Source organism: Cydia strobilella, chromosome 2 (assembly GCF_947568885.1).
Source record: "Cydia strobilella chromosome 2, ilCydStro3.1, whole genome shotgun sequence".
NCBI lineage: Eukaryota > Metazoa > Arthropoda > Insecta > Lepidoptera > Tortricidae > Cydia > Cydia strobilella.
Genome location: NC_086042.1, coordinates 24755562 through 24781029, shown reverse-complemented (window position 1 = coordinate 24781029; position 25468 = coordinate 24755562). Strand labels below are relative to the sequence as shown.

The window sequence follows — 25468 nt, the reverse complement described above, 5'->3', positions numbered from 1 at the left end:
CTTCAGAATAGCACGGTCTGGAGAAGAACGGGGTGGTCGAGGAAGCCACTGACAAGTTGCCAACCCACAATATTTTCGTGTAACGTCCCTCAGCGATTACGAGCACAACCAAAAATAATTAAAAAACAGCGTACGAGATCCACTGGGAATTGGTAGGTTTATATATAGATAAATAATATTAAAAGCATATTAGGCATATATTTTTGTATAATGGTGCCATTTATTGTTACTGTTAATTATTTTTGACCTTTTCACTAAAAGGACTTAAGTAGATGGCGTAGGCAGATATCCAATGTAAATAGAGCATGTGTTTGCAATTTCGTTACAAGAAATCAATTTTGTAACGAACTCAATTTAGTACCAGTTACGGTACATTAATTCTCCGTTTTCCATTATTCGGGTGCCTTCACAACCTACACCTTAGAATCCCTAGAAAGTCGTTATCAATAGATTAAGGGCGAATAAACTTTGAAATTTGCATGATTTTGTCCCGAAACGCGAGAAACAAGCCTATCAAATTTATTAAAAGAGTAAGATCATTCCACTTGTTTCATGCAAACGCTTGTTTTTTCTTCTAGATTATCTAGTGCTGCGGCATATCTACTAACAGACTGACCGCTGAACTAAGGGGCATAGCTATGATGCCTATGATTAATACATATACATCAAATAGAGTATAAACCATGGAGTTCTATACCATCCATAGTATAAACGTTGTCTACTACGTTTGTATGGAGAAGCGGCCGTCCTCTTTCGTCTTAAGGTTGGCGACAACGAACGTGTATTCTATTAGTTTCTTATTTATATACCTAATATACCTATTTCCCTGGACATGGACCTAGTTGCGCACTAAACCTAAAAAATACAGGTAAAATTTAAGACAAAATCAACCACATTTCGTTAGGCGTTGCTCGACATATCATCAACGAGGTCAAAAACAAAGGCAGTGAGGTAGCCAGAGGCTAAATATAGTCTGTTTACTCTGAGCGGTAAGAATATTGAGTTACAAAGGGAAAGAAAAGCCTTATTGGGGGACAGTATAGCCCGAAGCATGCCCCGAGGTTATTATCTATCACTAATCGCTTTTCGTACGCGTAGGTGGAAAATCCTCCGATGAACCATAGAGACTTAGAGACTAAAGAACGCGAAAAACGAAATTGTATGATCTTCTATCAGTAACCCTATCGCCCCTATGGTTTTCCAGTATACAGATATACAAAGTGCGATTTTCATAGGGCTCTCTGTAGGTATGGGTTATTTTTCGATTACTCAGGTTTTTTTATGGATCTTGAGGTCGCAGCTACACTGGTAGCGCTTGACGCCTTTGCGCTACTCCGTATTAAATAATTAAAGATTTTATCACTCAAATAACACTAAGGCCTTTGAGGAATATATTTCAATCGCACAAGCGTTGAACTCGTAGAGGAATCTGATTTATGACAATAGCTGAAAGTAATATGCGTGCCACCCGAGATCGCACTTTTTCGTCCAGAGTCTAACGCTCGATTGATCAGTACTCGATGGGAATAGAGCCCATCAATCAAATGGCATTATAAACTGACGATACTTTTTTATCCATTGAATTGGGTGTGATCTGGGAAATATTGTTTTGTTAAGGTGCAGTAGGCTCAAAGAACGGAGTTTTTGAAAATTCTTAGCGCGTTTTTAGATCACAATACGGTTGCCACAAATTTAATCAGTAATTTTGAGACCTTTAGAGACGTCAGCGATTCTAATTCTGAGTTTTTGAGTTACGCTCGATAAAAAAAAAACACAAACATATTATGTAGGTGAACATATTATAGCACGCACATCCATCTCGCTCACGTTTACGCTCAGTGAGAGTGAGAGAAGAACACGAACCTACTGGGCCTTAATACAAAATCGTTCCCGTGGGGAGGCTTAATTACTACAAAGCACACAAAAATTATGACAGTGACGGATTAAAGGTACTAATTATTAAGTTAGGAAGAGTAGTAGTTACATCGTTACCTATACCTTTAAAAATAATAGAAAAGGTTTGGGTGAAAACAAACATTAGCATGCTTCATACTGAGTAATATTCATTCGCGTTCAAAATTAGGCCAAACCGTAAACCCTAATTCATAGTAATTAGCAGGTTATTTGTGTTAAGTAAGTCAGTACACTGGCGATCATATTTCGAGGTTAGCATGTGAAATAAATAACATAAAGAGTTTTTGTGTGGGCTATACTAAATAGAATATTAAAATTTATTGTAACAAGAACTTATCTTATACTGGCCAAGCATGGAAAAAAAACCGGCCAAGTGCGAGTCGGAGTCGCTCACGAAGAGTTCCGTACCATTACGCAAAAAACGGCAAAAAAGTCACGTTTGTTGGGATGGGAGCCCCCCCCCCTAAATATTTATTTTATTCTGTTTTTAGTATTTGTTGTTATAGCGGCAACAGAAATACATTATCTGTGAAAATTTCAACTGTCTAGCTATCACGGTTCATGAGATATAGCCTGGTGACAGACAGACAGACGGACAGACAGACAGACAGCGAAGTCTTAGTAATAGGGTCCGTACCCAAAGGGACCATACCATACCATACCATACCAATCCGTACCATAAAAACGGGACCCTATTACTAAGACTGCTCTGTCTGTCTGTCACCAAGCTGTATCTCATGAACCGTGATAGCTAAACAGTTGAAATTTTCTCAGATGATGCATTTCTGTTGCTGCTATAACAACAAATACCAAAAAGTATGGAACCCTCGGTGGGCGAGTCCAACTCGCACTTGTCCGGTTTTTAAGCTTATCGCGAGGTCTATACTGTCTATAGCTCACAGAGCTACTAGTTAGTCAATTGGTTTAATGAAATAATTTTTGGCATTTCGATTGGCTATAATAATAATTTTAGTTTCAACACAACACTAAAAAAATGGGAGAAAACAATACTCACAATATTTCATTAACAATATCCATTTTTGCTGGTTGCAATAATATCATTCACATGAATTCGGCACAAGACTCGAAAGAGTCAATAAGTGCTAAAATGTCAAGATAGTTTGACAGCAGATAGCCGGGATGCTTGAGAAAGGAATGTGGTGATAAGATATGACATGTGAGCGTGAACTACAACCTAAGTTAGGAGTACAATCTATTTCAATTTGTTCTCGGTGTATTTTTAAATAACAGGTAATTTCAGACATAATTGAAATTAATAATGTTCTTATTCGTGGTAATATTATCTAAACAAATCATGGAGAGTTTGTATTTGTTGCGCGTAAACCTAATAAAACTGACCATTTCACAGAATCCATCCACACACAAAAACATCTATTTTAGGCAGATCTAAATTCACGTTAACTTCAAGGAATATAACAGCATTGATAGGTATGTTGTTAAAATAAAAAATTCTCAAGCACATATGGAGAAAAGTTCTTGCTTTGCAAAAGATTTAATAAATTATTGTTTTCTAACGAAAATTGGGTTTTATTTTAGCAACTACAACTTCCAGACAATAATACTGTCATACTGCTGCCTTGGTAGGTTAAAATGTTCGAAAATAATTTTATGGAGGTGATAGAAGTTCTCAGCCATTATTTAAAACAATAATATCAATGTAATAAAATAGGGGTTCTCCCTTAGGGCTATTGTGTTACATTTATTCAATATTAAGGATCATTAACTTATAATGTAATGTTCTTTTTTTACTTCTTTCACGATTAGTTGGGAATTAATGTGAAAATCACTTACTCCATTTCAGTTATGGGGGCCAGGATGCCTGAATTTTTATCCTCACGCATTATGCCAAACGAATTACTATTAATAATGTTTTTTTAATAGTATTTATGCGAATATTTCGCCAATATACGCCCTAACGTAACAGGCGCTCACAACCAAGTAAAAGATTACTCAGGTATGAAGTTTTTAAAAATAGAACCTCCTGACCCGACCCCAGGCGACCTTACCGGCCGTAAATCCACTCAATCGTGTGCAATCGATGTGCAATTGCCTATTTAGGCGGAAATAGATGCAATGTACTACGAGTGTTAACGAAAGCGCAGGAAATAGGGTGTAATTGATTGAAAAGGTCACATATTTACGTGTGGGGACACGTTTATTTGATGTCATAGTGTGTTGTGATTGTAAATAATAGCGATCCTTGGAAAGCAAACTTAAAATACCCCTACGCATGGGTAAAATGCATCCCCTCCCTCGAAATGCCAAGGGACATATTTAGAAATGGATTATCATGGATAATATATACGTAAGAACAGGGGAGTTTTGTGAATTAAATTCGACTGGGACTATAGAATAAAACTTACCCCATGGTTTCTTTTCCTGCTGTCATTTAAACACAATATTTCAGAAAATGTTTTACTTCATAATTTCCAATTTTCCTCACACAAACTGTCACAAGCGGCGATCGCACCATAAACTAAAGACTATCTTCGAGCTACCAACAGTACCAACTATAAACAATAAAGTAAGTTTGAGGAAGTTTTTGAGACTATTTGACTGTCTATGACTGACTGTCATAAAATTAAAACTCATAAAAAAAGCTCACCGTAGTTAAAATATTTTATTTTCAATATATAACTTGGTATAATTTTAATCAACTTTCATAAATACAAACAAAACTGCATTTAATTTTTTTTTGTGGTCATGGTTGTGTTATTGGCTGCCCTCTAGTGCTTAAGCAATAAAACTAGTATCTTTTAATTCTGCTACTCCTCACTAGATGGCTTAATTCCTGTGATGTACTTTTCTATTCACCGCTAGATGGCCTAAAAATTTGATATTTTTTATCCAAGATAGATGGCTCTGTATTACCAAATTTATTAAACAACACAATTTATTTAAACAAAAGTAGTCGACCATGACTTCAGCAACTTGTACAGATAGGGTACCTACGTACAAGGTTCTGAAATTGAGAATATTGCCTCATATTGAACATTTTATTTATTAAGTCAATTTACGGTAGACTGCATGTCTTTAGCCTGAGGCTAACGTGTAAAAATGTACTATCGTACAGTAAATTTATGCAGCTACATACTACACCTAAATTGAAGTACGTACCTGCAAAGAATACATACCTCGTTCAGGTAAGTAACTTTTTTTTATCAAAAAAACACCTGTTATCATAATATACGTTGTCGTTTTAATTAAGTTAAGCTGCTACTGCTACCTAGGCTGGTCGCTCACAAAGTGCACATCGTGCAGGCGATAATGATCTAATATCAGGTGAACTTTTTACACTACCATACATACATGCCAATAGCACTAACATACCTAATACGTGCTTGTCATCTCTGGAATTGCCAATTGCTAGCATCCTTGAGGTAGTTACGGTTTTCACTCACCTAAATGTGCAGGTACCCGTTTCCTCCAGATTCTAATAATGTGATCCTCAGCATGCATCAGTTTCAGCTTCCACGCACATCATTCGGCAACGGTGAAAGCACGTATTCAACGCAATCGATTGTCTTTATTGTGTGCTTAATGAGAAGCTATCTCAATATTAGATCTGTAGCTCCTGATGACGCTCCTCGGTACGGAGTGAAACATGTCGAGCGTTTTTCGACTTAAAATACGCGAGTGACCCGTTATTAATATGTTAAATTATGTAATTAAAATTAAATCTGTAGGTAGTTGTAAATAATGTGTTTGTAATATAGCTGTTTCAATCCATGTGTGCCCCACGAATCGCTTTTACGAAGTCTCGCGCCGCAATGTCATTAGTTCACGAATAGATTTCGAACTTGTGACCTCTGCCCTCTTTACCTTATGAACATTCACTTGTCCTGCAAGATCTTTCGATATAATTTTTGTAACTTTTTTCTGCGGAGTAACAAGTTGCCAAACCAATCTGCCAAAGTTGGAAATTAACATACCTACATGCAGTATCCACTCTGAAATAAACTTCATTTCTTCTGCACTATTTATGTTTTAAAATCGGAAATCTTCTGCAGGACACCTTAACAAAGGTAACATGAAGGGTTTACAAATGTTGCCACACCCTTGCGGGCTACAATTAGGCAACTTCTAGGTAATGTTAGAAGATGTATTCCTATGCTGAAATCAAGTTGAAGCAGTCACCCGTTGACCACGAACGCTGTAAAGGGTTCGAAACGTCGGGATGTATTATAAATTCAATATACGCGATATAATCAGATTTCATAGTTGTATTTCATGAGTAACTGTCGCGGTAAACGAAGACAATATTTTGAAATCAAGTTGTCAATTCTAGGACATGATTCACGCTAAGGAACTATCACACCGGAGTTTGAGCCAAAGTATGACCCATGACGTGCCTTAGAGTTACGCAGTTTTATGTCATACATTTTTGGGATGTACTCATACTTAATATGTAAGTAAATAATGCATGAACATAAGTATAGGTTTTTAACTTCGGCACTTTAGTATGGTCGATCTCTTACACATATTAGATAACTTTCTGTTAGGCAGCTACCTCTAAGAAATTGACACAAATTCCAGTCTAAACTACTTTCCCTTAAACGAACGGTGTAACTGACCGACATACATTTTTTGTAGAAATATAATAAATAATCGTTCACGAAAGAGGTCTTTGAACTCCGTGTAACGTTCACGTAACACGCCATCTCGTGAGATCGATTTTGAACCAAAAATAATCAGATAATCTGCACGACATAAACTTTAAAATTAACAATAAAAAGATAATTATTTAGCTGTAACTATTATCTTTTATGTTGAAGTATACATTAGCGAATGGGTTTAATTACATCGCTTATTGTTTTATTTAAACAACGCTAGAGTTAGACCAAGATAAGTCTGCAACGATTTTGATAGCACACGCAGTAACAAGTGTTATATCATACGTCATAATTTCATATAAGTTTGACGGGTATAATAACACGTGCACTGTGTGTGCTATCAAAATAGTTGCAAACTTATCTTGGTCTAACTCTATGCAATTTGGATTGCCTATTACAGGTGCCTGCCGTAGAAAAGTCCACAAACAACATTTATTGAGCAACTGTATTGGGTTTGGAGTTTGGTGTTTGGCTGAGGGAAACACTGAAAGGTAAATATCAAGTGACCGGTTACATTAAGTACAGTTGCTTACGTGCGTACGTAATTAAAGAATAGCACGAACTCTTCGATTGTTGTGAGAATTTTGAGGAAAGGAAAAAGCGGAATCAGCAGTATCGTGTCATGCATTTCTCACATTTACATACCTATGTACTTATTAATGTAGCCGCGACAATGACAGACGATAAAAACGAGATCATCTTAGGTCTTAAGTCTGGGTTCCTATCACACCCTACAAGTAAGTACAGTCGCCATCAGATATATCGGAGCGGCCAAGGCGCTCACAAGTATCTGAACACGCCGTTATGGTTAAGGCGTTAGAGTGCGTGTTCAGATATTTTATATAGATATAGCTGATGATGGCGACTGTATTACCTACAGCTATATTTAGCCCTTTGCGCTCACAGTGTCCTTTGTAGCCAATACGCGACAGCACGAATCTTTGGGTCGAGAGCAAGCATTTATAGCATTAAGAAAAAAATCTGCCTATGAAAATATCGCCAAACTCGTTCCACAATGACTCACTTGTTTGCGCACACGTTTCTCTTCCGGATCATTTTCCTCCGGCCTCCGCGCAGATTTCCTCCGCCGGCCTTCGCTGGGGCCGTGTGTGGATAATTTACTAATGGTCCAGACGTAAAAGGTTGTTTACAAACAACAGGCTTTTAACAACAGGGTTTATTTAAGAGGATAGTGAACGACCGCTACTCTGTACAAACGTAATCGCCATTTTCCACTTTAGATATTGACAAATATTGACACTTTTATATCGCTTGCGTATCAAACCTAGGAGAAGATATTTATAAGCTAATCAAGGCACTGGATGCAACCCGATCCCATCCATCATTGGCACGGACGAAGGTAGTTAAGGGGCCACCGACATGTCATGGTGTCAACGTGTGGCGCAGGGGAAAACGATCAGTTGCTCCACTAGTGTCAATTGGTGTGAGAAAATGGAAAATAATAATGATTCCCTAGATATGTACTTAGGTACTTTATTTCTCTAACAGTCAAGCAACAAATGCGATAACATAACCGTGAAGATTAGTTCTAAATCACGCGGAGAATCATATTGCGATTGGATAACTAACCACTGGATTAGACAGATCTCCATGGTAACGTTGTGGATAGATCTCCATGGTAACGTTACGGCCTTTTCATCAATGTTTTCTTATGACGTTATCATGCAAAATTATCGTCAGTAAACCGATTTTATAAACAACCATTTTTTTCGCTCAATTTAGCTTGTCCTAATGCAAACTACGACCCTGGAAGTGCAATGGCATTTGGCGCACTAGATTTCTTAGAATGAAGTCACCGTAATAACGAGCAGGTCAAAGAATAGCAAGCTCATTACCGTGGGAGCGGCACCCAACTGTTGCCTCTCGGCGCGGGCGTCGCGCGCCGGTGCGACAAAGGTTCCGTATAGTTTCCGTTAGCATGGACATCTCAACTCGAAAATCATTTTTAGTATGCTATCTTTGATGGCTCCTCTACACGATGGCCATCATACTGGCCCACTAAGATGAGAGAGGGTAGTGGTGTCGGATGGCCTATGGCGCGGCGGGATGGCTACGCTGTCGGTTTTTCGTCCGCACATCAAAGGTAGTGGGCCAGCGATGGTGCGTACCGTGCGTACGCATCCACACGTGGCCAATTCTTGTGCTCTCAACCATTGCATGGCCATCTCGCTAGTCCAGCGCGGGGCCATCTTGTTAATCGTGTAGAGGAGCCATAACCATCGCATGGCCATCTCGCTGGTCCAGCGCTTTAGTCTACACCCGGCACCCGGCAATTGTAAAGTCCAGCCATCACTTTACTATAAGCAACTACCGGACAACGTGATGTTCGACCTACCTCTACCCTCCATAATATATGTATACTAGCTCTAATACGAGTACAGTCACCTCACCTGCAATAATATGTTACTCTTCGTAGGCCGCAAAAATATGAGACACGCTCTTATGGCTCTACAAAAAAGTTCGTTTCATATATTTTTGCGGCCTTCGTTGTGTAAGTGTAAAGCCTGAGTGGACGCTCGAGTTGGGCGTGCGGCGTGCATGTTAAACAAATAAAAACGTATGCGAGCGGCCTCCGTGCACGCAGCTCAAACCCCTTGGACGCTCGACGCCACGCTGCACGCCCCGCCGAACGCTCCGCTTCGAGCGTCCACTCAGGCCTTACACTAACATATTATTGCAGGTACACTTGTGACATTGGCGAAATCATCATAAATTTGATGGAAATCATTTTTCAAAATAAGAAAGAAGACATTTAAAACTTTCGCGGTTTGAACACATATTAAATCACATTTACAAACGGGTCTATCGCGACGGGTCGGGTCGGGTCGCGACCACGACCAGTGAAACCTGTGTCGAAACGTCAGTAAATAAAGGTAACAAAATAAATTCGCGATAGACCCGTTTGTAAATGTGATTTAAGAAAGAAGACATTTTTAATATTTTAAACTTCTCTTTCCTATCTCTTACAACGAGACAAACAATATTAGTGCTAAGTTTTTTTCATCGTTAAGATCATTGGTAAAAATGTCCTAAATAAAAACAATTTTCGTTACATACAATACATACTGACATAGTGTAAGCAGTTGTAATGGTTGACCCATTTACGGATTCCTATTTATGCAATGATCCGATCCAATAAGAATTATTACGGTTTAATTTTAAACGGCGTAATTACGCTCCAATCTATCTACCTATACAATGATGGCACGCAATGCGTCTATTTTGCTAAAGGTTGTAAACAATCGTTCCAGGTTATTAGGTGGGGCATTAAGTCGGTCGTTAGGTCGGTCAAAGCTGTCACGATTTTCAGAAGCTGTCATCTACCTTGGATTACCTACGTACTAAGGTATAGAGTCTGTCTACGCTTATTCTGTAATGTGTCTAAATAGTGACAATGTATGGCCGCCTCATTTTTGACATAATTGTACTTACTTGGCGTAACCGACCGAGCTCAACAGACGTAATCGATAATTATGCCAACTAGGTACCGTAAAATATGCCTAATACTCTACCTACTCCAAATTTTGTCCTCAAGATTATTTTTCATAAGTAAATTATTATATTGCGATAGGTAATAAATTACATTTAGTTTAATTATTATAAGGTATTGTCTATTTTAGGTTAGTATTACTTGACCTTAAATAATATTTACGGTTTATTTTATAAAAAAATAAAAACAATATAATTTAATGGGATTAGATAAAAATTAAAACTAGAAGTACTAAACCTAAAAATAAAATTAATTATAATTTTAGCAAACTAACAGGCAATGAGGTAGGTATATAAAAGGCCTATGTCCCGTTCCGACTGTCACCGTTCAAACGTGCCAAAAATGCTAGCGGCATTGCCGCGTTGCACGGCCAGCGATATTTTCTGGACCAGGTAAGAGCCGGAACGGGGATAGGTATGTTGATAAAATATATATATACCGATTTAAAGTAGGCCATCACCATACCATGTTTTATCATATAAATGAGATTGTGATAAATATAGTACGTTTTCATATGTAACAACTGTGGGAGCAGAGTTATTTAGGTCTGTATTTATTTAGGACAATTTGTGTAAGGTTGTGTCCTATAATATTTATTTATTTATTTAATTATCCAGTGGCTAGTGGGGAGCAAAGTAGGTACATTTTACGGTAGGATCGAGTGATCGATCTAGTGCCGCAATCAATGTATTATAATCGCATACGCTATCGGTAAAGTTTATAGAGCTCCTTAAACGAGCAATATTTATGATATGTGTAATTTTCAATCAATAGGTGCCACATTGTCACTTGCCATAAAGACGCTCTGACAGGTTATTCGTATAAAGATACAATCCAATTTCGTCCTTATGTTACGCGACAATGTGGTACCCTTTGATTGAAAACGTCACATATTTATACTTAAACAAGTTCTCGAAAACAGTTTTAACGAGTCAAGTACAAATGACACACCATCAGAATAGCGATGGCTGATTAGTAATTTCTGTTACTAACCGGGTAAAAAAAGACTGAGAATTACTTGGAAAACTACGTACTCGTACGTGTAAATAGGTACAAAACGGTGTAATATTAAGTAACCACCAAATTAGTATGATAATAGCAAGATAGATTGCTTTTAAGCTAACAATAACTCATAACGATCTTCATTTGTTCTCGAGGTCAGCCGTGTTTTCTTGTTACGTGTATTATGTATTTGTGTTATGTTATATAACGAATAAGTCAGGGCCTGTGGTTCACGGATTCGAGGAAGTACCGGCTGTCAGGGCAACTGATTGCAATATTTGCATAAAATTGATACTAGATGTCTATGTGGCAGATCTTTTAAGCGAGTGATTCTAAGTTAGAATCTTGAGCGTAGCGAGGAACTCAAAAACATGAGATGTAAAATAACTTTGCTCTCGTGTTGCACACATAATTTTTCACCTCAGTAGTAAGAACATATTAAAGGTTAAAATGTATTTCGAATTACACAGAATAATACAGAGAAAAAAAAAACAATTTGTAACAGAAGTATGAAGTTGCAGTTCATGGCCTTTACTAAATTAAAAAGCTACTTTGTTTCACTCCCTGGAGTGACGAAAATAGGCTTGTTTGAGCTGCTGAGGTGAAAAATAATAATTATAATGCTTAGAAATAAAGGAAACGGGAAAAACGTATAGTTTTGGGCTTACATTTACGTTTCTGCTTAATACAAAATTAATTAAAAAATAATATAGTACTAGGTTCCTACTTATAACTTACCTACGTATGCATTTTAAAATAGATAATAATAATTATCACCAATAAAACGAATTATTTAGTTCTAATCCGGGATATAAAATTATTCGAAGAACTTTTACGCACCTACCTATATAAGAAAGCCTAAGTAAGATTGCAAGCATAGCAAAAGGCATTCGGAAGAGTTGTATTTTGTTGAGTAGAGCGCAATGACATTCTCGTATACGTATCTGACATGGCAATATTGGCAATGCTCTTGCCTTATTTAGCATAAGGCAAGAGCATTGCCAATATTATTTAGCATAAGGCAAGAGCATTGCCAATATTGCCATGTCAGATACGTATACGAGAATGTCATTGCGCTCTACTCAACAAAATACAACTCTTCCGAATGCCTTTGCCTTCTTACACGTCTATCCCTATTAGATATTAATTTTATAAAATAACAAATTAACTCTATCTGTCTGTTGCCTTTTCACGCTTAATCCACTGAATCGATGAAATTGGTATGGAGATAGTTGAGCGCCGGGGTAGGACATAAGGTAGTTTTTTCATCAACATCGTCATTCGAAAACGTTCGCGGGAGGAATTTCCTCTTGAACCGCCGGTGCGCTGCGCGACCATTTTGGTTTCAGAACTACCACATCCTTAGAGTTTCAGTGTCAAATATTGGAGCAAGAAATTTTTACCCCGTGTTATCGTGTACCTACTAAAATTTTAATTCAACACCCGGCATTCCATCATGGCTAATTTGCAAAGAGAATATATAGGGAAGGGGGTACTGTCATAGTAAATTTTGTAGTCACATTACATTTAATGCCATCTATCGAGACACGATTAAAACTAAAAATAAAAATATAAAAAAATGTATTAAATGATTTTTCTATTTGTATTTATTATTGTTCTTTCACTGATATGTGTTAAATTCGTTAAATACCAAACGAAACCGTCAACGCCATCTAGCCGAGAATAGGCCAAAGGTTGGTATTGGTAGCGTCATCTGTGCGAGAATCAAATTTTCTTGATTTCCGAGGCACGTTTTTTTCCTTAGACTGTATGTGACTGTACTGTACTGTATTCATCTTATACGGTCGGCTATTTGTAAAGGGAACGAACGGTGACCCACCGGCCATCGGCGGTGAGCTGCGTTGCGGTAATAGGCATAAACATTTTTTCTAAAACACATTATGTAAGTGTGATAGAACTATATTTACATGTTATTTAGCCTCAATTCGACCCTTCGATTGAACAATGCAATCCATCAAAAAGGTAAAAAGGGTCAAGAGTGTCATTTTTACACAAAAAACTATTTTACCTTCTAATGACGCAGACCTAGTTCGATCACCTTCTAGACAAGAACAATGATTAGAATCAGATTAATCAACAAATCATAATATCGTTCCAATTGTTAATTTGTTACATCATCTTCTCGGTAAGGTCTAGCTAGTACTTAAACAAAAAGTTGGTAAAGGCTCTCTTGATTGTTCAAAAATTGACAAGAAAGTTGCATTTTATTCACAAAGGCAAAGTAATCAAATGCAAATTTTGTGTTGTTTTCTTATGTTTGCTGGTACAATTGACTTTTAAATGATGATTTTGAATGATAAATATTTAATTTTGATTGGTTTTGATTTTGTTTGATAATTTACAGTACTATAGTATTTTCCTTGTGTTGGTGTGGTGAAAAATGTTATGTTTCACTCGGTGGCAAAATTTGTTTAAGCCTCGTGCCTTGACACCCTCGCAACGCTCAAGATTCCATTGTTGGAAGATTTCAATTTTGAAATCTTTCGCTTGCTCGGTTATCAATATTAGCACGAGAGGTTAAACAACAACTTTGCCCCCTTGTAAAACAAAGTACCTACACTCGAAAATACATAAAACCGGTTGGTAGCAGGCGGCGTAACATCGCGTAACCGATTAAACAATACTTGATTACTGAATTTTAATTGGGATTCATCGAACTTTGCAACAGTTTACGTCGCAGTGAAGAGGTATATACAGGATTGAACATTTCTAGAGACTGAGCTGAAAGGATAGTGTTATCTAAGTGATCTACAATCGAGTTATAATCGTAAACCTGGATTAAAAAGTAAAACAAAATCAAACGTAAAACAAAATCAAAAGTAAATATACGCGATATAACCCGTTTTCATAGTTTTATTTCACAATCATAAAACAAAAACATTAAAATTAAATATTTCTATATCAGTGACAACCCTACAGTTTTTTTGCACTAATGTTTAACAAACTGTAGCTCAAAAACGGTTAGAAATCTTAACGTGATTAATAAGTAAAAAATAAAGCACGTAGCCTAAACAATTCCCCATTTGCATAAAAGTCCCTCATTCTGTTCCACCCGATATAGGTATACATATTGTATAGTATACATATAGTAGTAGTACCTAATATGCAACCTTTGTCGGTACCTAATTAGTGCCACGAAAATAAAATAAACCGGCCAAGTGCGAGTCCGACTCCGACCTATGCACGAGTTGGTATCACATAGCGTCAGAATGCAGCACTCGCCTTAGGAAACGTAGGTATCTCGAGAAAGTTGCTTCATGACTCATAGATTAGCTTTCTTATTGAAGCTATTACGGCCCATTACGTTTACTATAAAATTGTTTTTCCCATTCAATTGATTTCCAATCGGGAGAAGCTATACGACGTTTGGTGAATAAGGATTTGGCTAGAAAAATATAGACATCAGAATTTACATAGTGCGTACGTTATATTTCCAACCGTATTTCTATGATATTAAGATTCGCTTTTGATCGTATACTTTTTGTTTTAAGTAGAAAAACCAGAACACGAGTATGATGAGAAAAAAACAAAATAGTTAAAAACCAAAGTACATAATCTCTCTATGTACTTGAAGATTACATCCGGATAGCGACTAGTGCAGTAGCGTTACTGTTGGAACGTTATTACTGCAGCCTTGGCGCAGACTATGTCACTGTCAATTTCCTTCAAACATTGCGTTAAAGTCGTCGTCGCATTACTGTCGAGATTAGAGCATTCAATCCGTCACTCATTTTATCATGGAGATTGTCAGTGAGTTCAGTAAACACGGGCTTCTTCAACGCTACAGCAGTGACGTTGCAACAGTCGGCTGCAGTCGCCATCTGAATGCAACCTTAAGGCAACCCGGCAAGCTCGGTTCTCCATACAAACGTAGTCACGCTCTCATTATAAAACGAATAGCTAGTTTGCTCTGAAACTTTGAACTTACAATAGGATAAGGTATATCTATGTCTGTAATTAGTTTATGTAGCTTCAGATACCATACTTTGTTAAAATTATACAGCGAATTTTTTCGCTCTATGTCGTTTGTTTTATATACTGGAGCTAAACTAATTACCGACCTAGATATACCTCATGTCATTGTATGTACAAAGTTTCATTACAATCCATAGTTTTAAAATGAGAACGAAACTCAGGTTGTATGGGAAGGTGAAATTTGGCCGAACTTGCCGGGGACTCTTAAAACTAAACGAAAGAAATTACACAGTTCTTATCAGTTGGACACTTCAATTGGACTTTTTTTATTTACCTTTCACGACAAACTGTTGAAAATATATTTAGCTAAAATAGTTATTAGTGTCATTATTACGCCTTCCTTATGACTCGGATAATTTTTAATAGCTCTTATATAATCGTTTATGCGGTTACGCGATCGATTTCAAAGCGATACGATAGGTGATGATTATCGCCGAATTACACTTAATTAATGACTGCTTTATTACGTGCAGTTAACCGCAAATCGAATGAGATGACACCCGTTTGATTATGTGAGGATAGGGGGCTCTTAGATGACGCTGACTAGCGCCGAAAGAGGGCAGAAAAACCGCAGAAAAACAATGAGAACCTTTCCTCTGGCCATAAAATGAAAGAGAGGAAGAGAGAAAATTTTTATTGGCCTCAGACATCGGTGTTATTAGCAGCATAGGGTATTTGTCTGTATTTAAAATAAATTTATGCACACCATGCACGAAGTAAAGCACCAGATAATTTATTAGAAAAACATAGATATAGCAGTTATTTTTAAACTCAAGTTCTATTTAATAAATCGGGTAGAAATATAAAAAGTAGGCGAGTCGACCGTGACGTCATTGTGTAATGTTTCATATAAATAAAAATATTGTATTCATATTAGCCCATAAAGTAAATCACACATGTCATACAAAATAAAACTTTACAAAAATCTTAACCTAAACTAGAACCTAACAAACACAAAAACTAAAATAAATAAAATCATATAAATTATATTAGCAAATCGTTTTGACAGTTCTAAAAAAGAAAATTATTTGACTAGTAGGAGAATACCCTATTGATGATTGTACATATGAAATAATTATATATATAAGGAGGGCTTACGAAATAGAGCAAAAACAATTATCTCTATTTCGTTTGTTGAATGAATGAATGATGCTGTATTTTTTTACTATGGTATCCGAAGCTACATAAACTAATTACAGGCCTAAGATATACCTTATACTATTGTAAGTACAAAGTTTCAGAGCAATCTAGCTAGTCGTTTTAAAATGAGAGCATAAATACGTTTGTATGGAGAACCGAGCTTGCTGGGGACTAATAAATTCTTCCAGTCTATGCAAAGTTATTTATCTAAATTAATTATTCTTTTAATTAAGTACTTGTAGCTTGTAGTACCTATATATAGTAAATATATGTAATTATAAGTGGCTTTATCAACCGTTTTCTAAGCACATACTTGTTTCTTTTTTTTCCTAAGTATTGTCACAACGTCAGATAGTTTGTTAGAAAAACAAATCGTCTAAGTATACCTTTCTTTCACAAGAAAAGAAAATTAGGCGTATTTTATTAAAATAAACAATCCAGAAACAATAATGCTGGCCTGCAGTCAAAGTGCAATTTCCATATTTTCCTTGAAATTTGGCAGGCGGCAGACTACAGCCTTCAGTAACTAAGGCGACCGATCCGTCCAGCCATGCAGGCCCGGCCGGTGTAAATCGTACCAGTTTCAGTCGATATGTCAAGCGTTATAAATGTAACGATCCTTCACACAATCTAATTAACACCTATTGCGTCATTCTGTCAATTCAAATATGATATAGTTCAAGTTCAGTACTTTTTATTTATATTAGCTTGAGCAATATTATCAGAGGCGTGAGAATTGATTCGACAAGGCGAACGGCCCAAAACACCCACTTTCCACTACCAAGGTTGGAAATAATACAATCTATCTGGTAAATAAGTCGAATTTTGTAAATTAGTCACCCCTCTGATATCGGCTTATTCGAGAAAAATTTGCAGGGGGTCTAGCCGAGATGATAATCTTTGATAAAAACGCCAATCGAAACGCTGACTTTCTTTTCGTTTGTCGATTCATGATTGTCATCTAGGTTTGGCCCCCATTTCTGTGTCATATAGAAGATAAATTTGATTGCGCTAACGCATTGGTTTTGTAGTGTTCATAAGTGTGAAAATTATATTATTACATTTTTTTTTTATGAAATAGGAGGCAAACGAGCAGACGGATCACCTGATGGTAAGCGATTACCGCCGCCCATGGACACCCGCAACACCAGAGGGGTTGTAAGTGCGTTTCCGGCCTTTAAGATGGGAGAACGCTCTTTACATACATACAAAGACATACATACAAAGACATACATACATATAAAGTAAAGTTTATACTCAACGTTTACAACTTTTATTTATGGCTACCACCAGTTTAGCACTGACATAAACGCTATCAAGAACGTAACTTACTTTCTATGCATCTCGCTCGTACTCGCATATTAGTGCGAGCGAGATGTATAGAAAGTAAATTACGTAGACGTTAGCGTTTATGCCAGTTTTGACACTTTCAGTGACTCATGGTAGGGGTGTCGTGTGCTTTACATTGCTATCTTATCGACTTTAGCAAATAGATTTCGAATTTTTGTTAATTAATTATCATTAATGTACTGTCAATTTAAATCTAAGGATAACTTGGGAGTTTAGGAATAACTAAACTACGTTCTTTTTTACGATGAACTGAAAGAATGACAGGTAACTACTAAGTAAAGATGAAAAAATCGCTATTGCAGCGTCATTGTAACAATGTACCTATACAGTACGTACATAATATGTATACAGTAAGAAACATTTCCAAAAATAGGCCAATATTTCTATCGTCCAAAGTTACCTCAGTTGATCTATTTCGTAAATATGTGGTTTTTATTTTAATTTAATTTCATATCGATTCTTTCGAATTAAAATGAAAATCGAGCTCATCGACGAAATGATGGTTAGTTCCCAATTCGCCGGATTATTGTTTCGCCGGATTCCTGTTTCGCCGGATTTACTTTAGTACGTCACAATCCGAGAATCCGGCGAAACAAGAATCCGTCGAATCGGGAACTAAGACTAACCGAAATGATGAGTTCTCTAAGATCAATCGAAGCTGAATTTACTACCCTTCACTAGTATCTACAAGAAAAACAAAATGTTCTGCAAAACTTATTTATTATTTTAAAATTTATCTTTTTACAATATAAAGAGCAGCAGAGGGTACCTATAAAAAAGCACCTCGGCGGTCTAATGCCGAAATTTGTGAACGATAACCCTCCACGTCTTAGAATAAATTAATAATAACGGATATAAACCATTTAAATTAAACATCACAACGAACTTAAATAACATTTAACAAAAAGATGACATGGCGCGGCTGACTTATAGTTAATATTATGACTTAATCGTATTGCATGAAGACGATTAGTTCCGCCGGAGCACGGCGGGCTGTTACGATTGTTACGATTTTATCTCATTTCTGAGTCCGGCGAACGACAGATTTTATAGCTATGTACGACTTTTACTTTTGCTCGTTTCGCAAGCCTTACACAACTCCATTGATCGCCGGCGCGGCCATCGAGTCTACGATCACTCGCATGTCGATTTTGTTTATTCGTTTTGTGCTCACAACTCTGACATAATTGGATGAAAACTCGCAGCCCGCCGCGCGCGCTTCGCAATAAATACGCGACTATAAATACTAATAAATTACAATTGAAACTTGAAAACTATAACCTAACACAGCTGCCTGTGGCTTACGACTAAATGAGCTCATTCGATCACATTCTTTCCGCACGCGGCCGGACCGATAAGTACAAAATAGGTAACTGAAGTTTCGGCCGGCCGCCTCAAACAGATCAACGCGGAGAAACTTAAACTAAACCGTCTAGAACACACGCGATCACATAAACAATTCGCTTCCTCGTACGAAATAGATTAAAAACTAAGCGGGCATAACGTGAAAGGCAGTTATCCAACGCAGTTAGAAAGGTGTCACGGTTGGCGGGCGCTTTCTAGCGCGAGTAGAGTGCGAGGTCCGAGATTCTGCGCTGGCGCGCAGCGGCGTGGAAGCCGCGTGTGCCATCGGGCACCAGCGGCGTCCGGGGTTCAAACCGAGGCGCGCAAGACAGCCTCCGGCCGCCACACTCCGGTCCGGACAGCGAGCAGCCGGACAGTCGGCGTGCCAGCCAGCCGTCGCCGCTGCTGGCGCTGCCCGTGCTCACCTGTGAGGTCCGCCGCGAACTACAGTAGAACGACACCCCCGAATCCGAGCTGTGGCTGCACGTCGATGGCCGCCGCGGAATCCACGTCTGGATTTCTGGCGTACGCGGTGGAAAGAAACCACTCGAATTTCTTCTAAGGAAAGGATTACCATATCTGTATTCGTATTCTGCTTCACTACCGCTGCAACAAGACGAGTATTCACATTCGTGGCGGCGCGGTGGCGGCCGTCGTATCGGCGCCTTCCTCTTCGGCTCCCGAGGGACACCGTTCAGTTCGTACACTCGCATGCCCTCGTCCTCGGAGTTTTGAAGTCGCAGCGCCTCTCGCGCCGACTCGGACTCCGTGAACTCAACTAAAGCACACACACAATTCACGAGACTGGGATTCTTGTTGAGGAACTGGCGAACGTCAGCGGGAACTGGATTACCAGGACGGAGTACGCGGACTAAGGCTATTTCTCCACAGCTCGCAAAGAGACGAGACACGTTTTCCACTGAAGGCTTGTCTATAGGCATCCGAACAGCTACGACGGTCCTGGATGGCGTGGTCTCATCATATGCTGGTAAGGGCTCGATCCTGCGCAGCTTGGTTCCCGCTTCATTGATTTCCAATTTCGTTGATCGCTTCAAAGCCTCGGCAACCACCCTCCAATCTTTCGTTAGATGTTTGACGCGCTTGAAGCTAGATATTAACTTTAGGGACACATAACCCTCCTTGTTGCGACGAACGTGTTTGAGCAGAAAGGCATCTTTAGTAATGTTCGCATCGGAGAAGTAAAACTCCACTTGGGATACTATCCGGTTGGCAAGCTCGTCGTCGGGCGGGGTGTAGGGCGGCTCCTGCGCATCCTGGGCAACTTCGCAGCCGGAGTCTTTGCCTCCTCCGGAGCCGGCTTCGGAGGCCGTATCGGAGAGGTCCGCGTGGTCGTCGGCGGAGAGACGGCGGTCGGTAGCGATGCCTTCATCCTCGGGCACGCCCGGGCTAGAAGGGCTCTCCATGTTTACTGATAGTGAGACTCCACTAATATTTACGCATTACACGTGCGTCTCGCTCGGTAGCGCGGTACGGACTGCTAGCGCGCGGCGGGCACGCGCCTCTTTTATAAGATCGGGGGGATGTGTCGGTAAAAGTGACTCGGAAATACGAGATGACATTGCCATGTGCTGTATCGTAATTAGCTTACTGTTAGTAAGGTGGCATTGTGTTTAAAGGAGGTTACTATTCAAGTTTGGAGGAACGCGGTCTCACGCAAACTCTTATCGTGAACATGCAATGATTACACGAATGTAAACATTAAAAGGCGTTTCTGCTATTGATAGTGGAATATATGTTTGTATGATTACGTGATTATAGTGCGTTACCGCGATCTGTGTTGGTATTTGTAACAAGGTCGAAATGCATCTTCATTGCGTTTATTGTCCAGAAAATGCCAAGATATTTTAATGTATCATTATTAATATATTTAAATCTATGTGTATGTGTGTGTGTGTGTGTCTAAAGGTTGTCTGGAAGAGATCGCTCTTATAAGAGAAGATAAGACCGCCTATTGATTTCCTCTGTCTTTATGTATTAAGTGTGTATCTCTGTAAATGTTATTTTTGAGGTTGTGCAGTAAAGAGGATTTGTATTATATTTTGTGTATGTAAATTATATTATGCTCAACTGCTCATATTTATTATGTAGCAATTTATTTTTTTATGTTAACTTGCTAAGCTAATAAAAATACTACTACCTGTACTAATATATAGGTAAATAATATAAAGCCTGGCCAGGAATATATGATCACGCGCCATGTTGCGGAATTTCACGGGAACTATTTTTTTCATACTATACTGAACTGTCACCCTATACATGCGCAACAAAAGCGCCCTCTTGACAATGATCATATATTACTGGTCAGGCTTTACCTTACCTTCAGTTAACATAACGGCTTTTCCAGAAACCTATGTACTTAATTTAAAAATATAGTTATCATCGTTTACGTCTGGAATAATTTTAGATAAGTATTTGAATCATATGCATTATTTAATTATCGTGCGTCTCGCCCGCGCCAATACATGTGATAAGTAGGTACGAGCGAAATGCGCGATATTTAGATGATATCAGTTAAACGCCAGTCTGATAACAGTGCACATTGCACATTCGAATTGGCCTGATAGATTAGTAGATACATATTTGGTTATTTCAGGACTAGGTAAATACTAACACATACATACATTGATTATGTGTACCAAAGATAGATATAACTCCGTAATAGATGGATACAGTCTAAGGAAAAAACGTGCCTCGAAAATCACGAAAATTTGATTCTCGATCAGATGGCGCCACTAGTTTTAGCCTACTCTCGTATAGAGGGCGTTGATTGTTTCGTTTGTTATTTATAATTTTAACGCATACCAGTAAAAGAACATGGGTCAAAATCATATAAAAATATTTAATGCAAATAAAAAAATCATTTATCCATATTTAAATACATTTTATCGTATTTTTATAAATATTTATTTTTAGTTTTAAAGTGTGTCGACAGATGGCAGTGAATTTACTGGGGTTACAAAATTTACTATGACAGTACCGCTCTAGTATAAGTTACTCTATGTGTGTACAAAACGCGAGAGTTTAAAGTGTTATAGGTAAATACTACAAACTACAGTCAAACCCTTTGTAATGGCTGTGACATTTTAGTCTTTACATTAACCGAGGTTCTAGTCCATTCCTCCAGCACCAACATAGCGGTGTGAGCAAGATGCATTGAGGTAAATATTAAATTACTATGATATTTATATGATCTAAATACGCCTCCTACTGCCGCGCATGACTATGAAGTTTACGGGAGGACGCGGGCAGACATTTCAGAAATATTTCAGATTTCTTTAGTATTCATGCCATTTAGCTGAGCTATCATAGGTACAGCGTTTTCTGGGCGTTTTCTAAAATAAATATTGAAAACCTGATTCTCACAGATCCTGGTATTTGAAGAGAAGTTTGTTATGAAAATTGTACATTCCACTACATCACGCACATACAAGTGAAAAAAAATTGACACTATAAAACGTGACGTAATGGAATGGACATTTTGGGACACCTTTTTTTAATGGCAGGATGGAGAATGCTGTCGATTCTGAGTAGAATGAGCCCAAGAATGTTTGAAAGAATCAGGTTTTCAATATTTATTTTAGAAAACGCCCAATTGACAGTGCAATATATTATGATTTCATCTCATCGAGGTGGTCTGATGATGGGGATAATGGTTAATCGGCGTGAACAATCGTAATTCGTACCTCACTGGCAGCCGCGATTGAAATATTGGTTATTAAAGATACTAAAATAGTTCTTTACGATACAAGTGCGGAAAAGAGGAAATTCGAAACGAGTGGCGATAAATTAAAACACGACGGAGTGTTTTAAATCGACACGAGTTGCGCATTACCTATTCGCACGTGTATCGTACAACGTTTTACAGTACATATTACCCTTTAAACTTTCGACATATGCACGAAAAGTGCTCTTTTACGCACCATATGTACTGTAAACTATTAAATCCAAATTAAAAATATTTTTATCGCAATCTCTGTCATCCCTTTTTTTTATGATGAATAGGCAGGCGTTTGACCCCGATCCCACCTGATGGTAAGTGATGCATTGATGATGTGGTCCACGGTGGAGCACGCTTACCTATGAGATACCTATTAACTCTTGCCTTGAAAGCCCCAAATTGTACTCATGCGGAAACACAGACTCGGGCAGGGCGTTCCACTCCTTGGCATATACTTCCTTCCCCTTATACTGTTCAAATAAATTCACCTCAAAAATCTTAAATCTGCTCGATCATACTAATGCGTGTTCTTTACGTTGTCTGCACTGTAGGAAGACAGATATTTTCTAAAATTTGTGTGCCATGTAAACCCATCATATGCGCATGCAGCGGTCTTATTTCTGGCCAATGATGTGCATTCTGAGTTTTCCAGTAAGTACTAACTCTTTAAGTTGAATGAGGTATAGAGGGTTAAGCCCATCTGGCTTCTTTTAGTTCCACTACAATCATGTACAACATACTTACATAATGACACATATTATTGTACTCTCTTGCTAGTTACGACCTTCTGATATTAACTACAAAAATATCAGGTGATTTCATGCGGGGGCGAGCCGCTGCCGTACGATGTACGATTCGCAATTGTCCGACGCAGGCCATTATTACCAGTTTGTTATGACCCCTGAGTACTCATAATTGGTAAGAGTCTACGGGTAAGGTTATACTAGTAATTTCCTTTCGGGAATAGATAAGACTGAAGCCCTTTGCGTCATCGAATTCTGCCGAATAAGAGGCTTACCGTTGTGCAACCCCGGTAATTGGCTGATTATTCAACGATCCCTGAAACTTTTTTTTCTGCGATGTTCTGCTATTGAAGGCTTGTGTATTAACGTGACCCAGCTCCGATTGCGATAAATAAATAAATAAATATTATGTGTTAATTTTACACATGTCGACCTAGCCCTACATTAAGTGCAATACTTACGTTACGAGTACCTACGACGAGCCGGTTATGGAAAGTAGAAGACGATATATATTTATTATTAAATAATATATAAATACTTACATAGAAAACATCCATCAATCCATCTCTTCGAACCGTGGACCTCCATCAGCTTCTTAGGAAGGGTCACTACCGATTAAGCTATGAGGCCGTGTTATGAGACTTATGAGGTTAATAAGACGAAAGTAAAATCGTTTCCATACAAACGCAGTCCTCATTTTCCTCTCTGGATATTAACATTATTGAAAATATAGATAGATGGAATACTCTTTATTGGTACACCTCAGTAAAAGATACAGCTTACAGAAAACAATTGATTAAGGATAGAGGAAATATATTCACACAGTTTGATATAAGTACTTATACTGGGGTGTCCCGGATGTAAAGAGACAAATTTATTCTGTAGCTCATAACTAATAATGCTCAAAATTACTGCCTGCGCGAAAACCTAATTATACAGATTTCCATATATTAAGATCGACTAGTAAAAACCTTGACCCATGCCCCAATTTAGGGTGCTTTACACGCAAGCAACACATACATACATGTATAGGTACCCTACATAAATTCTGACTGACATAATTCGGCTGACAAAGTATTTGGGTTACATCACTGTTAGGGCTTCGTAATAATATAAAATTTCTGATTTTTTGCTTGATGGCTTCTGTAAGTATTTTATTAATACTTATACTTAATTAACAAGTTTGTTATGCGCTTAATAAATAAAATCTTTAGATTTGTTTAAAATGGGACCATACAAAAGTCTAACCACATTTAATTTTGACCTAAAAATAATTTTATTTTGCTTGTTTTGAAAACAATTTTATTCGAAATCTTATATTGGTTATAAAAAACCGGCCAAGTGTGAGTCGGACTCGCGCACCGAGGGTTCCGTACTTTTTAGTATTTGTTGTTATAGCGGCAACAGAAATACATCATCTGTGAAAATTTCAACTGTCTATCACGGTTCGTGAGATTTTGAATTTTTACTTTATATCTAAAAGAAAATTTGTGCGTGCGTAGGTGCGTAGTAGTAATAACAATGAAAATTTGCATATCCATTGATAACGAATTCAATAAGGCCGCCCGCTCATAGCTAACGTAGCTTATTTTCGCCAGTTACATCATCCGCCTCGGTAGCGCAGTAGGCAGCGCGTAAGTCTCATAATCTTAAGGTCGTGAGTTCGATCCTCACCCGGGGCATATCTTTTTGCGTTTTTTTTAAACATTATTTTATAGCAGGACCCTGGCAAAGGCCGGGATAACGCTAGGTAGGAGAAGATTATTTTATAGCAGTAAGTAAAGGTGTAAATTTCTAAGTTAGTGAAGGCCATGAACTGCCACTACATACTTCGGGGTCTATTACAAATTCGAAATATATTATAACCTAATGTTCATTAAACGTTGTTTATTAAACCATATGTTCTCATTACTGAGGTGAAAAATTATATGTGGAAAAACCAACTTTCCTCTCTTGTTGCACAAATAACTATTGATATTTACCACTACCTTTTGGGGAGGGGGTTTTTCGTATAAGCATAGAGTAACGTATAAGATAAGTAGTCTAAGGTAAAAAACGTGCCTCGGAAATCGAGGAAAAGTTATGCTGGGATAGA

At 38.0% G+C, this 25468-nt stretch overlaps 2 protein-coding genes and 1 non-coding gene across 3 annotated transcripts in view; 1 reads left to right on the top strand and 2 right to left on the bottom strand.

The window, feature by feature from the left end:
• The window catches only part of LOC134754149 (homer protein homolog 2), a 33044-nt gene extending 28598 nt beyond the window's left edge, over positions 1-4446 (bottom strand). Inside the window, exon 1 of the mRNA XM_063690252.1 lies at positions 4299-4446. Within this exon, the coding sequence (XP_063546322.1) occupies positions 4299-4324 (26 nt within the window). The 5' untranslated portion in view covers positions 4325-4446. The remainder of the gene's footprint in view (positions 1-4298) is intronic.
• Positions 4447-18250: 13804 nt separating this feature from the next.
• On the bottom strand, positions 18251-20646 carry LOC134753542 (la-related protein 6). The gene has a single exon (XM_063689456.1). The coding sequence runs from the start codon at positions 20313-20315 to the stop codon at positions 19107-19109; it is 1209 nt and encodes a 402-aa protein (XP_063545526.1). The 5' UTR covers positions 20316-20646; the 3' UTR covers positions 18251-19106.
• A 4336-nt stretch (positions 20647-24982) lies between these two features.
• Trnam-cau (transfer RNA methionine (anticodon CAU)) lies at positions 24983-25055 on the top strand. Its single transcript has one exon. It is a non-coding gene; the product is annotated as a tRNA-Met (tRNA).
• The last annotated feature ends 413 nt before the right edge of the window (positions 25056-25468 follow it).